The following is a 17,306-nucleotide window of genomic DNA, read 5'->3' as shown; positions in this document are numbered from 1 at the left end:
GGCCCGGTCGTCAACAACGGCTTGCGTGGAGCTGTTTGCCAGTTTAGGTCTGACTTTAAATAAAGAAACATCATCTCTTCAACCGACACGAAACATCACCTCCTTGGGAGCGATACTAGACACAGAGGTAAACAAAGCGTTCCCCTCCCAAGGATAGACAGCTGGGAATAAAATCTCTGCCAGAGTTTTATAAGAAGAAAGTGTCTTTCAGTACGCAAGTACAAATCATTGCTGGGAATGATATCATCTTTCATTCCCCTTGTACCTTTCTGCAGGCTAAGGATGCGTCTGTTGCAAGAGCAACTGGATCTACAATGGCATCAGGCGGAGGGATCCTTCGACGGTATAGTCAGGGTAACGCCGACCATGATCCACACGGCATCATGGTGGACCCAAAAGCGTTGCGTCTCACAGGGTCTTTCATTCCTTCCACAACCAGCCCCACTGGTGATTACGACAGATGCGTCCTTAGAAGGCTGGGGAGCGTTTCCTCAGGACCTCCAAGTCAGCGGTCGCTGGAAGTTGCACAAACAGCAAAGGCACATCAACCTCTTGGAACTCAGAGCCGTCCGCTTAGCATTGCTAGCGTTCCTACCAAGGATATAGGCATCAGCTGTGTTAATAAGAACGGACAACACCACAGCAATGCACTACTTAAACAGGGAGGTACAAAATCACACTCCCTGTCTCAAGAAGCCCAGAAGGTATGGGAATGGGCGCTGCAACTCAAGATATCCATAACAGCGGAACATCTCCCAGGGGACCAGAACGTCAAGGTGGATACTCTCAGCAGGCTCAAATCCACCTGCCACGAGTGGGAGATCGACCAAGGAAGTCTAGACAGCATCTTCCAAAGATGGAGAAAACCGACAGTAGACCTCTTCGCGACAGTGCAGACCAAAAAATACCAGTTCTTCGCAAGCTGGCTTCCCCAACGGGGATCTTGGGGGAATGTGTTTTTGATGGCATGGTCAGGCGTCTTTGCCTATGCCTTTCCTCCAATTCTCCTCCTGCCACGTGTTCTTATGAAGATCAAAAAGGAACCGTGCAAGATAATCCTGATAGCACCATGGTGGCCCAGGCAACACTGGTTCACGGAGCTTCTGCTACTGTCGGAGGAACACCCGATTCGCCTCCAGCCAATACCGTCACTACTGACGATGTCCCGGGGAGAAGTGCTTCATCCGGACCCGAAATCACTGCACTTAGCGGCCTGGCTCCTGAACACTGCGAATTTCAGCATCTACATATCTCAGCGGATTGCAGAGAGATCCTATCGCGAGCCAGAGTGGATAGTACGAACAGAACATACAGGATGAAGTGGAAGAGATTCTGCTTATGGTGCAAAAGATGTAACATTCATCCTCTGAACTCTGCAGCACACAAGATTATTCCATACATTTTGCTTTTGGCAAAGTCTGGTTTGGCTCATGCATCTATAAAGGTTCATCTAGCCGCAATATCACGCTACAGAAGGATTTCCTCTGGACCATCTCTGTGGTCGGGAAGAGTCATCAAACCATTCATGAAGGGTTTGTTCCGGGTTTTTCCTCCAGTAAAGCCTCCACCACCTCTCTGGCAATTGAACATTGTTCTTTCCCAATTAAAGAAACAGCCCTTCGAGCCAATACACAGGGCAGATCTTAAATTCCTGTCGTGGAAAGTTGCGCTTCTCATCGCGCTGACTTCAGCCAGGAGAGTGGGGGAAATACAGGCTCTCACGATCCAAGACCCTTTCTTACAATTCAAAGAGGACAGAATGATACTCAGGACTAATCCAAAATTCATTCCAAAAGTACCAACTGATTTTCATTGAAATGAGCCACTAATTCTCAAACGGTTCTTTCCTCAACCAACAAGATCGGCGGAAAGAGCTCTCCACTCGCTGGATGTCCAACGCTGTCTAAAGTTCTATTTGCAAAAGACTATACCTTTCCGCAAGTCTTCACCACTTTTTGTTGCCTTCAGATCACCCAGGAAAGGTCTCCCTTTGTCAAAAAGGGGTATTGCCAGATGGATTTCCAGTGCGATAGAGTATTGTCATCAGGCAGCTGGACGACCTCTGAATGCACAAGTCCGTGCCCATTCGACAGGAGCAGTGTCCACCTCCACAGCTTTGTTTGCTGGAGTGCCGATCCAGGATATCTGCAGGGCAGCAACCTTGACAAGTACGCACACCTTCACCAGGCATTACTGCTTGGATGCAGCCACAGGAAGAGATGTGGCGGTGGGAGAAGCGGTGCTGAGGAACCTTATCCAGTAATGGTGAGCCCTCTTTATCATCCCTCCTTCCTTTATTGGTCACATTTGCACATTTTATTGTTGTTTATTGTATTATATGCAATTTGCAGAGTGTTTTTTCTGTGTGTATTGGTATAGGAAGACCGCTTTTATCACACTACATATGTTCCCTTGTTCCAGGTCTTGGGTAACAAAAAATGTGCTATGATTTACTGCTCGCTATTCTGATTCAGGAATGTGAATCTATGAAAGCTCCAATATTGGAGTAAGAAAACAAGTTACTTACCTGTAACTGTAGTTCTCCAGTATTGCAGCTTTCATAGATTCACATGCAACCCACCCTCCTCCTATGAGAGGCTCACCTCGGATTTAGCAAAAAAGGTGTTATGGCACAAGTGCCTGAAAATCTGAGGGGCAAGAGGTTCTCTCAGGAGTGTTCTAGAGCGTGAGAGGCTCTGATTGGTTCAGAGACAAGTTTTGTCCTTTTTTACATAACAAAGGTTATGGGTTGCAAAGGGGTAATGGGCCTAGGCCTCTTTTCAGTTTGCTATACTACTAAGCATTGCTTTTTTATGTACCGGAGACTCCCGTCTCGACGACGGAGAATGATTCAGGCATGTGAAACTATGAAATCTCCAATACTGGAGAACTACAGTTACAGGTAAGTAACTTGTTTTCTTACATGGCTCCTGGGAGGGCAGACACTTTATTGTTTACCGGCAATTATTTTTACATTGAATCTACCTGGCTGGAAAAGCCATGTTTGCCATGATATCTGCCAGGATGCTCCCTTGATTATTTATTTCATTATCCTTCTAAGGTGAAATAGGCACACTTGGTCTCTCGGAATAGAAAAGTCCTTGGTGATTTTTGTCACCCAAAATCAAGTTAGTTATACATTTTGCATCATTTCCATTCAGGTCTAATAGTCTTCATCAATTGATTTTACATTCCACACAGTCAATGACCTTGCTTCTTCTGACCACTATTCCGTATGCAATACTTAAAAAACAGTGTACCTAAAATACTTACAAATGATCTTTCATTGAATATTCCCCGTCATCAGTCAGGTAATCTTTTGTATTCAGTATTAATACATGTTTCTACACACTCAAATAACATTGAAAGAGCCATATAATACGTACAAATAATACTTATGTCAGTTGCGTATAACTTCAGAATTTCAGTTTTTTTGTTTTTAAATAAGAGGGCATTTTCAGTGAATTTCGAAGGTTTTATTTTATTGAAATATAACATCTTACATCATTCTTCATCATTTATGACTCCACTTTAACCTTTGTTTTTTTTCATTAAATATATAAATGTATGTATAAAGAAACACAAGCATGAGTGTGAGAAATAGGACCATGTGTCTAAGAGAAATAAAACGTATTTTTTAGTTTCCCTTCAATTACGATTCCTGTATGTTTACCTCTGAATTGCACACTTTCTGTGCAAGATATTTCCAACTTAACATGGCACCTTATTGGTGGGGCATGGCTACCTGCATCAAGATGGCGGTCGTGCTCCGAGAGTGCTCTGGACCCCTCCGTCATCCGCTGTCATCTTGCATGAAGAAAGGAGCGGGCGATACCCCCGATCATCCTCAGGCACCCCAGCGAGGTGCGGTGGCACCACAGTCTTCTGAGACGGCTGGGGGTGCAAGCAGCCACTCCTGAATGGCAACTGACTCAAAATGGCGGTGCTTGGAGGGGAAAGAAAACCTGTCCCGAGATGGTGAATGCCGCAACCCATTCCCCCGGAAAGGAAAGCGCAGAAACCAACGGGGTCTCATCCTGCCCTTCCCTGAACACAAGAACTGCGGGTGGATCCTCCACCCGACCAATGGACCTCTGGTGCCCTGGGCACAGTGGCAGCACCCGGGAGAGGCAGAAGCTGCAGCGGGCCGCAGTGAGCTGCCGGAATCCTGGAAGCGGTCGACTGCCAACTTGAGCAGTGACTTTGCGGTGGAGATCTGCACTAGCCAGGACGCTAAGTAGGGCCCCCCTAAGGTGCGGCGGGCTTGGTGGCATGTGGGAGGTGGCGCCTTACACACGGAGGGCTCCTTTGAGAGACCGATGCAGCAGCTGAAAGACCCACCATCTGAAACGTCGCCCCCACAGGTGAGGAGGAGTGGGGGCGAGTGGGAGACTGCATCAGTTCCAAACCCGAACTGCAGCACTGGGGAGACCCCGACCCGGCAGGTCTGCAAGGCCAGGGGAGCGAGGACCTGGATGAACCTCCCACCTTTCCCCCTATACCCCTTGTCCCCCCCTGCCCGTTGGTCATTCTGAGACTCTGCACTCATACTGCTGCGGCCTGCCCTTACCTGGTGGACGGAAACAGACCCCTGATAAGAGGAGAGTTGTGCGGTGCCTGGGGATGCCCTTTGGTGGTCTGGTTGGGGCCCCGAGATGGTGGCGGGCACGCAGGCAGCATCCGGGATGGAGAGGCTGAAATTACTGCTGGAGACATGGGGACGGTAGCTGGGGCCCCACCAAGCGGAAAGCGGAGCCAGGCCCCTGCAGCAGTGGGAGAGTGAAAACACTGGCACTAAAACAGATTAGTGGCCCCTGGGCAAAGACAGAGCGGCGGAACTGCCTCCCTCCCAGTCCCGCATGGAGCAATATACCACAAGCAGTGCAGGCACCAGTGGAACAGCCCTGCCCCAGACCCCTTTACCGGAGGGAGACTGCCACCATGCTTAAAGCGATACGCATCTTGCAGGACTCTGTTGAAACCAAGATTGGTGAAGTACGTGTGGACATGGAGTTCATAGACTAGATTTCTGCAATGCTACAGCTAGGATCTCAGAGGCCGAGTCCCGTCCATCTTCCGTTGAAGATGAAGACGCAACAATGAAAGGTCAGGTTTAAAGACTTTTATCTCACACGGCCGAGCTTCATAGGCGGGCAGAGGATGCTGAAAATCGTTCCACCGGAACAACCTTAAATTTGTGGGTATTCCGTATGGAATGGAGCCCGCTCAGGTCGCAACCTTCATAGAGACTTGGATCAAGACATGAATGCCTGCTGATCGCCTCTCATCACGGTTGGTGGTGTAACGGGCTCATCAAGCTCTCACACCTAAACTGCCGCCGGGTGCCCCACACAGGCCAATCATAGCGCGAGTCCTCAACTTCAAAGATAAAGAAGCCATTCTGCAGGAGTCACGCTCTCAGTCTAACCTCTACTATCGCAGAAAAAAAAGTCATGATATTCGTGGACTATACTAGGGAGGCACAAACACAGCCACAATCCTACACCGCGGTCAAGCAGAAATTTCGGGCACTCAATCTTGCATATTGGCTTCTGTTCCTGGCCCGTCTCAGGGTAATTCTCAACATTCAGAGCCATTTCTTTGACTCTCCTGAGGCGGCATGGACCTGGGCCACAGAGGAACGTCCTCTCACCTTGCACAACACAGTTTCCTCGTCCCCCACATGGGTGCACCCCCGTTCCACACTGGGAAGGGCAGCTATACCGCAGCGGAGACACACCCGGTCCCGGCGGGGATGCAACGCACAAAGAAAAACATTCTTATCGCCTGAAGCGACTGCGAGGAGCATGTCTGGTTCTCCTGTGGAGGCAAGACCTCGAGGTCTCTCCCAGGAACTGGAGCCAAGGGAAGAGACAACTCTGAAACGATCTCTGACCCAATCAATGGAGGGAGCCGGAGACACTGACCTTTTCCTGCAGTCTAGCAATATGAATTGAAGTTCCCCAAAGTAACAATGGAAGCCTCATGTCAACCTCGACGGCCATAAACAATCCCAGACTCCAGAACAATTCTGAATCCTACAATATGGAGGGGTCCAAACTCTGTCCTCAAACCAGACTGGTTGAACTTGTTTCTGTTTTTACTGTTAGGGTGACAGATGCTTCCAGGGAAGAAGTATGGGGAGGTGGGGCTGTTGGGGGTACAGTTTGGGGACTTGTTTGCATGTTTCTGTACTGTTCCCCTTTGTTCACCACACAAGATACGACATGTTTACACCACTCACACATTGACATTGGACCAGAAAGGAGCCGTTGCTCTGATCATTCACCCTTACTCATTGGCCTGGTGGGGCCTACTGGCATTCTTCGCCCCATATGGCGACTTAACGCCTGGTTTCCCAACACAAAGAATGCAAAAAGGCACTTGAAGACAAGCTCAGATAGTACTTCCAATGTAACGAAGGCACGGTCAAGTCACCCAGTACACTATGTGCTGCCGGTAAGGCCACTCTCTAAGGCTTTGCCAAGGGCTATATCAAAAAGTCCCACCAGGCCGTGAAGAGCACCTCTCCTATCTGGGAGCTCACACACCCCGTCTGGAGCACAACACAGGCACAGCGACAGGAGATGCTGAGTCCCCCTAGCTCGAGCTCCGATGCGAAGAAATCTGTCATATCTCCCTAGAATCGGCCAAACAGATGTGGAGTTCCTCCACAGCCTGTGTCTACGGATGGGGAAATCAGAATGGTACGCTCCTATACTGGTTGGCGCCTCGCACTTTAGCAAATCGGAAAATTCCCGAAATGATGGTTGCGGAGGGTACCACTCAGCAGGCGCCTCAGGCGATAGCCCAGACATTTGCGCTCTACTACAAACATCTTTTCTCCAGGGCGCTGATACCAGATCTCGGATCCGACTTCTTGCGAGATGCTCCGCTCCTGCAGGTGCCAGAAGCTGACATTCAGATGCTTGACAAACCCATCTCACAGGAGGACATAGGCCAGGCCTTTTCTGCACTGGCTACGGGTAAAACTCCAGGCCTTGATGGCTACCCAGGACACCACTGCTTCAGGCTCTGTATGCAGAGGAAGCGAAGAGGGAGGGCTTTCCGCAGGACATTGATGTGGCTACAATCATGGTCATCCCTAAAGCGAACCCTCCCTCCATTTCTTGCTCAGAATACCATCCGATCTCACTCATTAATACTAAAGTCAAAATGTATGCTATGATCCTAGCCGCCCGCCTCAAGAACGTACTTGCCACCTTAATACACCCCGACCAGTGCGGATTCATTCCCCGCCATAGTATGAGGCATTGCTTGAGACACCTGCATGTGGCATTGGCTCACCGTCATCTCCTTCCACCATATCTGGCCCTACTACTGATAGACTTCAAGAAGGCGTGTGACACGGTGAACTAGTGCTACTTAGAAACTGTGCTGGTCCGGGCAGGCTTCAGCCCATACTTTAGGGGGCATGTACGGTTGTTATACTCCAGTCCATTGACCCGGGTCCTGATCAATGGGCTTCTCTCAGAAGAATTCCCTATCCGCCGAGGAATGAGGCAGGGCTGCCCCCTATCCCCGCTACTTTTTGCTCTAGCAATAGAACCACCAGCCCGACTAATTAGAAGCGATGGCCAAATCCAGGGATGGCCCTGGATACCGCAGATGAAGAACTAATTGCCCTATACGCGGATGACATTCTTCTGTTCATGGTAGACTCCAATCATACACCCGTTGTCTTCGAGTCCTAGAACTCTTTGGGGAAAGCATCAGACTAAGGTTTAACCCAGCCAAATCAATTCTGGTTCCATTACACATTTCACAGGAATGTGTGGATTGGCAAATGAATATTCCAATCAGACGTCTTAGCTGTCGCTACCTGGGGATTTGAGTGGCAATCCACCCGGAGCTAATTTGGTGCCACAACCTTGCCCCATTACTAAAGAAGACCAAAGATGACCTTCAAAAATGGCAGGTCCTACCATTGAACCCGATGGGGAAAATTGCCCTATACAAGATGATGATACTCCCTCGATTCCTTTTCGTATTGCAGAATCTACCTCTCCATCTCCTGCGCCACTGGCTTCATGCCCTGGACAAAATGAAGACATCGTTCATCTGGGGCAACTCAAGACCACGACTGGCGCTGACCCTCTGCTAAAAAGCTCCGTACGATGGTGGGATGGGAATGACCAACCTTTTTCTCCACTACATGGCAACACACCTCTTGGTGATTAATGATTAGTTCTCTCGGGGATGGTCACATCCGGCCTACAATCTAGAGCTGGAGACTCTGGGGTTCTCACAGATCCAAGCAATGCTTTATGGGTCACCAATCCCCCACACTATCCCTGCTGTGACTAGGGCATTCCTCCTTGCTTGGCGTTCAGCGATGTGTTACACCTGATGGGATGCCAAACTCACACTTCAGACTCCTTTATGGTGGGGTACGTGGATAGGAGATGTGGCGACGCTGGAGGGGTTACAAAAATGGAATCTTATTGGTATCATCCAGATTGGTGATGTTTGGAAGGGAGGTTAACTTCGCACCTTTCAGGATCTGCAGGGCATGTACTTCCTTAGCACCATGCAGTTTTATAAATACCTACAGCTTCGACACGCTATTACGATGCACATTCTCAGGGGTGCCACTCTACCTGAATTCAGACTTTTGGAGGCCAAACTATGGGAGAGCTTGGGAGGGGGGGTTGTCCCAGATCTACAACTCTCTTGTCAGTAACTCGGCGACCACATTAGATAATTTGCGGACCTGCTGGGAATGATGGTTGAGCCCTCTGGAGGACAAGGATTGGCGGGATGCCGTTATGGCCCCCTGTGTGATCACTATCTCAGCCAGGCTGAGGCTGATCCAACGTTACTATCTTCACTGCACAAATCTCACCCCAACCAGGTCACACCAAACGGGGTATCTTTAGGCTCCAAGTTGCCCATGATGTGCGGCGGCGCCCTCAGACTTTTATCACATGACTTGGTCCTGCACTTTCATATTGAAATATTGGGCGAAGGTGATTGGTGAACTGAGTAGGGTTCTGGTATGGGAGGTTCCACTCACTCCCCAGGTCCTGCTCCTGGGGTGCTGGAAGGCACAAGAACAGCTGGTGTACGTTACACGGGGGTGTCCAACCAAATCTGATTAAGTGTAAGGCAAATGGTTGGGCCTATTGGGTTAATATGCGAGAGAAGGATTTGGGGAGCTACTCCTTTGAATCACAGTTCTGGATGTATTGATATTCAAAAGTATTGTAAGAGCGGACCTCTCCGCATATCATGCATGGTCGATGTCAAGCAGTGCACCTTCCTGTACTATGACCTGTCGTGTCTATCTGTTCGCTTGTTAAAACCCAATAAAATTGAGTATCAAAAAAATTGCACCTTATTCTAGATATAAGAATGCTCAAAAACAAAAGTTCATGTAAAGGTGAACTCAACATGATCTCCCTCTTGTATGTTCTCAGATTCTTTAACAAAGGAGATTTCCTGACATCCCTCTCTTAGAGGATGGCTACTTCGTTATCCCCTATTTACCCTCTGCATCGAACTGTCCTCTGGTTTATTGTCAGTGACAACCATTATCTGCTCTTTTGGTCAGTGACAAGACTTTTCACAAAATATCTTGCCCCAGTCATTGAAGATTCAAAGCGGATGGGATTTCCTTTACCTTGATGAGTGATTGATCTGCATCCCTCCTCATGGTTTGAGCAATCATCACAATCCTGATTCTTTTCCAAAAGGTAGATTTTGCCCAAAACAAGAAGAAATCAACATACCTAATCAAAAAACTGTTTCACAATGACTCAAAGCCTGTTTGTCACTGGAGAGAGGCCACAAACTCTGAGAGCTTTATCAGTATATTTACAAATAGAAATATATCACATATCAGCAGTTTTGGATCAGAACAGACAATATGACTATTCTTCAGTGCCTAAAGAAACTGTCCAGGACATTATCACCAGTGTTGGAACAGGACACTCCTGATGTTTGACACTAGGTCTTAGGTCACTCTAAAGGAACTTGTTCCATTCATTGATCAGGGTGCCAGCTTGACACAAATCTTCTGGTTCATAAGCCTCTGTGATCTGTCGTTGGACATGCTGATTCACTTAACTTTGATCCATTCTATCTCATGAAGAATCAAGGTGAAGTTCTGCATCATGACCCAACATTATTACATCTGACTACTATAGAATTACAATCTGATTCACTTCCCATTCCGATTGCGTGTCAAAGTGTTCTGAAAACTGCTAGAGCAGTTTCACAACTAACTTTGAATTTGAAAAGTTTTTTCTTATGGTGGACTGACCATCATTTAGATCTTTTCATCATTTGACCTCATGAAATCTTGCCTTGTGTGCTATACCTGGGAGAGAGACGTCTGAAGTATCCATCCAAGTTTGTTAATCTGTCACAAGTTATCAATGAACCTCATTCCCTCCCATTACTGCTCTCAACGTGGGTGCTGAAAAAATTTAAGAGTAAACTTTAGAACCTTCCTGCACAGCAAAGCTATCTCTAGGTTGAGCTTAATTTGGTTTTAGATGCACTCATAAGAAGTCCTTTTGAACATATTCACTGCATATATGTATGTGCTAACAGCTACTGTACTAGCTTGAGCTTCAGTCAGAAGAGTAGGACAAATCCGAGCCTTATCATTCTAAACAACTTATGTGCAATTTGTAAAGAGTAATTACATTCTAAACAAATGATGATTTCATGACGACAGTCACCTCCTGAAAGAGAAGATTCATTTGTCAACTAACATTTTACAGTTGACTTCCACAGCTGACATATTTGTGCATTCATATAGGTTTACAAGACAATAGACTACTGTGAGTTAGATCAGCTGTCCTTTGGCAAATCCAATTAAGGAGGCACCTTGTCTGAAAATCCAATAACGTTGCAAGGCCATCATCCACAGTAAACCTTACAGGCTACTTAAAAGCATTATTGGAGCTCATTCCATCAGATAAATACCAATGACAGCTGTCCTCTTTGACAGAATGCCTATTGCAGACATTTGCAAGATAGTGAAGTGGGCCTCTACCCAGGCTGTCATTAAGCATTACTGTTTCAACATTCGTGCAACATCAGAAATGGCAGTTCCACAAGCCGTGCTACACATTCTTTTTCACTAAGTTGAGCCTCATTACTGCTTCTCGCATCTATAAGTCACTACACTGCTTTGAGAATCTTAATTCAAGCATGTTAATCTACGAAACATCCATTGTTTAAGAAGAAAAGGTTCCTTACCTATAACTCCAACTTCGGTATCTTTCATAGATTCACGTGCAACTCAACGTCCTCCCAGGTTATGAAGCTTCTAGTTCTGTCATTTTTTTTTTCTATTTAAATATGTTTTTATTTATTTCAATGGCAAGTATACACTTGTTATTCAAAATCAGATTTTCAAGTTACTCACATCATTGCACTTTCTGTAGGTTACATTGTCAGATATACATCATTCAGCCCCATCTCGGCCCGCATTTCTGCGCAATTCTAATTGTACCATTGGGGACACACAGATATCTCCACGATACACAATCCATTTGGACCATTTCCTATCCCATTTTCTAGGGCAACCCCTGGCTACAAACACCTCCGTCTCTGCCACCATGCATCTGTCTAATTCTTTGGCCCATACAATAGTGGAGGGCGGAGCGGCCCTTCCCCAACCTCTCACCAGTTCCCGCTTAGCCAGTGTAAATCCTAGTGTCGCTAACTGTTGTTCAATGTCGGTTAGGTCAGTTGCGGCCCAGATATTAAGTAGCCCTAGTTGTGGTGTCAGGACCAGTTCCTTCTCCAAAGCTGTCTGCATGTGGTGCGTGGCATCGTCCCAGAAGGTACTGATGACTGGGCAACTCCAGATAGTATGGTAGAATGTGGCCTGTTGTTGGCATCCTCTCAAGCAAGATCGTCAGGTCTAGATCCTATTTTTGCCAATAGTGTACCCGGTCATGTATGATCGGTGTAAAATCCTCAGTTGTATCAGCCTAAATCGAAGTGTGATGGCTGCTTCCCTAGGGGACATAAGAGCCAATTGCCAATCTTAGTCGTCAATCGGACCCAGGTCTCTCTGCCACTTCTCCCTAAGTTTGCTAAATGTATCTGGCAGATTATTGCTGAGTTTTTTTTTTATATGTCAGGGAAATGGCTTTGGAGTGTAGTGGCCCATCCAGCAAGCGGTCTTCCAGTGGTGACGATTCCGTTATGTCTGCGAGGTTCGAAAAGGCAGCTTGTAGTGCATGTCGTATTTGCAGGTACCTATATGCTTCCCCTTGATTTAGTTGGTATTGAGTCCGGAGATCTCCGATTGTAAGAATAGCACCCTTTTTAACCATGTCTTTTACGACTGAAATACCAATTAGGTCCCATTTGTCAAACCCAGGCTGGTAACACAACATGCCCAGCTTCTGTGCATACCACAATGGCGTCGCTTTAGTGAGGATACCTGCCCAGCCCAATCGAGAGTTCGCTTTGTGCCATATTTCCAGTGTGTGTGAATTGGGCCCAACGTAGTTCTTCCCCTTTTTCCTATCCCGCGAGTACAAGGCCCTTAAATAACCTGAGCGGTCTGTTTGGTACCTGTCTAGGGCGTAGGCCGGGTCAGTAGGGGGACGATACAACCAGTGATTAACAGCCACCAGCTGTGCTGCCCAATAATAGAGTTGTAGGTCCAGCAATGCTATGCCTCCATCGTACCAGCCTTTTGTTAGTTTCTGCAGCGCCACCCTAGGGGCCCCACCGTCGCATAGTAGAGTTCGGACCTCACTCTCCACTGCTTTGAAATAGGAATCCGGGACTCGATATGGACAGTTATGCAGGTTATATAGGGGGCGCGGGAGGGCCAGCATTTTAAAAAGGGCAGCCCGTCCCACTAGGGAAAGAGGCAGAGACCTCCAGTGTTTCACATCCGTTCTTACCCTATTCAGCGGGGGAACCAGATTGGAGTTATAGAAAAAATCCTCATCCGGTGTAATGAAGACCCCCAGGTATCGGAAACCTTCCTTTGCCACCGCTATCGTACAGTTTGCTGGAAGACGAGGCATCTGGCCTCGGAGCACAAATAGCACTGACTTATCCCAGTTTATCGCATAGCCCGAGTATTTCCCGAAGTTTGTGAATATATTAAGCACTGCGTGGATGGACTTATAGAGGGAGGCAAGATACAATAGTATGTCGTCGGCATACAAGGATATTCGATCTTCCACATCTGCAGCCCATCGTAGCCCTCTCACCATCACATCTCGACACACCCATGCTGCTCGGAGCTCCAGCATGAGGGAGAATAGCAGCGGGGACAAAGGACATCCCTGTCTGGTACCCCGTTTCAACATGAACGCACGGGACGTGTAGTTATTTACTCTTACTTCTCCCTGTATATCGGTATATAATAGTTTTACCCAACCTATACATTTGGGGCACAATCCCACCTTTTCAAGGACTGCAAACAAATATGGCCATTCTATCGAATCAAATAGAGGCATCCAAAGACAACACCACTGCATCCTCCTCCAGGAAGTCCCTGCGTGCCAGTACATTGTGCAGAAGACGTATATTCAGGGCTGTATTTCTCCCTGGCATAGATCCCGATTGGTCCGGGTGAACCAGGGAGGAAATGACTGCAACAAGCAGATTGGCAAGGATTTTCGCTAGGATTTTAGCTTCCGCGTTGATCAGCGAAATAGGCCTGTATGAGCCACAACTGTCTGCAGGTTTCCCAGGCTTATGGATTACTACAATAGTAGCCAGACGTTGGTCTGCCGGCAGCCGGCCCGCCTCGTAGCTTTCTTCATACATGGCTCGTAAATGTGGCACTATCCGAGAGGCCATGACCTTTAAAAACTCAGTGGGTGTTCCATTGGGCCCCATCGCTTTCCCGGATTTGATCTGACACATGGTCTTACTGATCTCCTCATCCGAGAGATCTACCTCAAGGGCGTCTCTATCGGAGTCTGAAAGGACCGGCACATCGCTATCTAGAAGGAGCTGGCGCGAGGCTTCTGCTGTGTATAAGGTAGAAGGGGTGTATATCTCTTCTAGGTGATCTGCGAATGCTTCCGCTATGTCCCTAGGGTGGGTAACTGTCCCGCCTCCTGGCAGTGTCAGATTGGGCACCCATCTCGCCCCTCGATCTCTCCTTTCCAACCACGCCAATGTTCTTCCTGCCCTATCACCCAATTTGTATATTCTGTGTTGGGTACTACGATGCTTGGTTAGCATATGCTCCCTTGTCTTAATTCGGTACTCATCTTGTTTTAGGGTAAGCCTACGGTAGGTGTCTTCCGAAGGATTTTGTGCATGCTCCCTTTTCAACCCCTGAAGATCCTCCTCTACCTGGACCAGCAATCTACGCTTCTTCTGAATGTACCCAGTTTTTAAGGACAGAGCCTGCCCTTTCAGGACTACTTTGTATGCTTCCCAAATAGTTTGTGCGGAGTCGACCGAACCCAAATTTTCTGTAAAGTATTGTTCCGATTACATACAGAGTTTCTCTCTGATGTCGGATATGGTTAGGAGCCATGGGCTAATGACAATGGTGGTGCGCGCCTGTCTCTCCCAATGAGTAAAATCAACCTTAACCGGGGAATGATCCGAAATGCCTCTCGGCATTACCTGAGAATGTGTAAAGTTCCCCACTGAATCCATGTCTGTAAGGAAATAGTTAATACGAGATAAGCTTTTATGTACGTTAGAAAAGTACAGTTCTGTCATTTCTTGAGTAGCTGCAGATATCTGAGCAGTAGAGCCTTTGAGGGGAATTGGAGCCCTTTGTCTGTCGACCTGATTGGCCAGAGTAGGGTCATCAAAAGAGGTTTATATATTGCATATAGTCTCCAACTGAATGTTATTTGCATGTGTATGGAAACGTCTGCATTACCACTGACAACCGAGGATTCACAGCCTAACAATAGGGAATATTCAAGCATGTGATTCTAGTAAGTATATCAAAGTTAAATAACTGTCTTAGCGGATTTGCTTCTGGAAGAACTGCAAAGCTTGTATGAATGAAATTGATTTGATCACAGTGATATACCTCTCCAAGTTATATAACCAGTACATGTTGTCTCCTTTAGATCAGCTGGTCGAAAGCATGCCCCCGGGGAAAGTGCCCCCTCTCAGCTTGCAAAGATGTTTGATGAACCTGAAAAGGCAAATGCCACCTCTGTTGGTCGTCCGCCAGCTACCTGTCCAGCCACACTCAAGGAGGAAGCCTCTCAGACCCGGTTAGTCCATTTTATATTTCAGAGGTCTGTGTATTGACTTACCCATGAATTGGCCCAGGACAGCAACATTAGGCAACTGTGGAAGGGCCTTGTTCTTGCTGTTAAATGAGTGATGTGAAGCTGACGGTTGTAAGTGGTAGGTTTGCTGAATACAGTTCTGCGCATGCATTTCTTTTGCAGAAGGTAGTCTCCTCACCATCAAAATCTTTATTTGATTCTTAAAAATTATTCATAAAAGAGCAATAAAATGAATAACTCATGGATAATTAATTAAATATAATACCCAATATATAAAAACAGCAGGGATTTCCGGTGTGAGACTGCACCTTTTAGAAAACTTCCAACTGTATAGCATGCTAATGCATTGCATTACTTAAGTAGCGAAAGGAATTATAAACAAGTTTACATTGAATACAATTATATGCTTTAAATGCAGGCACTAAATAAACCGACGTGAAAACATAAACTGTAAAAGCGTTTGGGAGGAAACTTCATCGCAAGGGTAGGTCATGACCGTATTAGTGTCTGATTGTCCCAGAGGGAACTTGAGCAGGCAGCACAGCACATCCATCCCAGTCAAAGCCTTGTTAAAATGGATTTCTCCCACAGGTTAGGTGCCCACATCAAATAGGGTTCAATGTCCCCGGTGGTCAGAATTATGAAATAGCCCACTACAGATTGTTTAAATGCTCTTTGTCGTCCTTGTTAGTGGTGATCATATCCCTAAATGTTTTTTTTGCCCAATGTAGTTTGCTCTGCTGGGAATTAGAATGCAAGTCCGGTCTACCCAATAAATTAGCAATATAGTTAATATGTTTGAACCAAGGAATAGACTGACCATGGTTGTATATAACGCAGTCTAGAATGATCGTACGATTGAGTGATGAATCGGAGTACAACCATACAGACAGCCATAGCAACTTGTGGGCCATGGCAATAAGGTCTGGCACATACACCAACCCTAATTTCTCATGCATGCAGAAGGGTCCTTAGGAATCAAAAGTTATACCCAGGTCATAAAAGTAGCAGACCCTCTCAACCTTTTTTCCCTTAATACTAAGGACTCTAGTTTTCCTGTGTTTAGGGCCACAAACCATATAAAACGTTTTAGATGGGTTGGTATTGAGATAAAGAGTATCCGTGATTTTGATGAATTTCTCAATAAGGATCTTCAGGCCATTCAGTGTCCAGAACAGTAATACTGCGTCATCTGCATATAACAAGGTGGGTAGAAAAGTAGCATTAACCTTTGGCATATCTTTGGGTATGGCTTAACAGCCAAAGATAGCAAACACGTAATTGCATCACTCCGCCCCAACCCATGAAATCATCCTGCCAAATCAAGGATTGTTGGCCCCATTCAAACCCCAAAGTTTTCTGCAGCTCAACACCTTGCCTTGCACGGGTGTTGGAGGCTGTCCCTGGGAGCAGACAGTGGCTCCCCTCTGCCTGAGACCCTGCTGCTGGAGGTGAACTAGCGAGGCTCCCGGAGATCCGCGCGGGCAAGAGGCCAGCTGTGGAGGCCCCGACGGTGCTCAGGATCCGGTGCGTGAGGGGCTGCAAAGCACACCGGCCATGCAGTGAGTGCAACCCTAAGAGTTGCACTCACTCTAGCCCCCCTCCCCCCCCCCCCCCCCCCCCCCCCCGGTCCAACTCTCCGGCACCCCTGATGAACCTAAGAAAGGTGCTTGAGTTCTGAGGTAGGGGAGCAATTGCCCCGGCCTGGCCCGGAATCACTGATGACTTCTGGAACTGCCGCATCATGCTGCTGTATCGCCATCTCGAACCGGGGCTGCAGCGATAGGCTTGCTGAGACTGCGCCTGGCCCTACATACTGGTGGTTACGTTCTAGGCCGCGGCGAACGGCCTGAGAGACTGCTGCAAAATAGCTACATGCTCAAATGATGCTGGTTGATGAGCTAGCGCAAGGCGACATGCAGATGAACATTCCCTGCCCTACCTGATCCCTCTTTCATCTGGCCGCCGCCTTCTGGGGTGAGCGGCATTCTGGCGGCTTGGAGAAGATGCAGAGACCTAACGCCTAGGTACTGGTCACGCGGGCCTGACCCTTGCTGTGCCCGCTCAAGGCAGCGGTTTTGA

At 47.4% G+C, this 17,306-nt stretch overlaps 1 protein-coding gene across 3 annotated transcripts in view; it reads left to right on the top strand.

Moving 5' to 3' along the window:
* The window catches only part of INPPL1 (inositol polyphosphate phosphatase like 1), a 1,340,026-nt gene that overhangs the window by 1,137,922 nt on the left and 184,798 nt on the right, over positions 1-17,306 (top strand). For all 3 annotated transcript variants that reach the window (XM_085623407.1, XM_085623409.1, XM_085623408.1), the window contains one exon: positions 15,057-15,206. In XM_085623407.1, the coding sequence (XP_085479533.1) occupies positions 15,057-15,206 (150 nt within the window). The remainder of the gene's footprint in view (positions 1-15,056; positions 15,207-17,306) is intronic.

The sequence above is a fragment of the Triturus cristatus genome, chromosome 8, assembly GCF_964204655.1.
Source record: "Triturus cristatus chromosome 8, aTriCri1.1, whole genome shotgun sequence".
Lineage (NCBI taxonomy): Eukaryota > Metazoa > Chordata > Amphibia > Caudata > Salamandridae > Triturus > Triturus cristatus.
The sequence above is the reverse complement of the archived record's forward strand: the minus strand, read 5'-3'. Positions and strand labels throughout refer to the sequence as shown.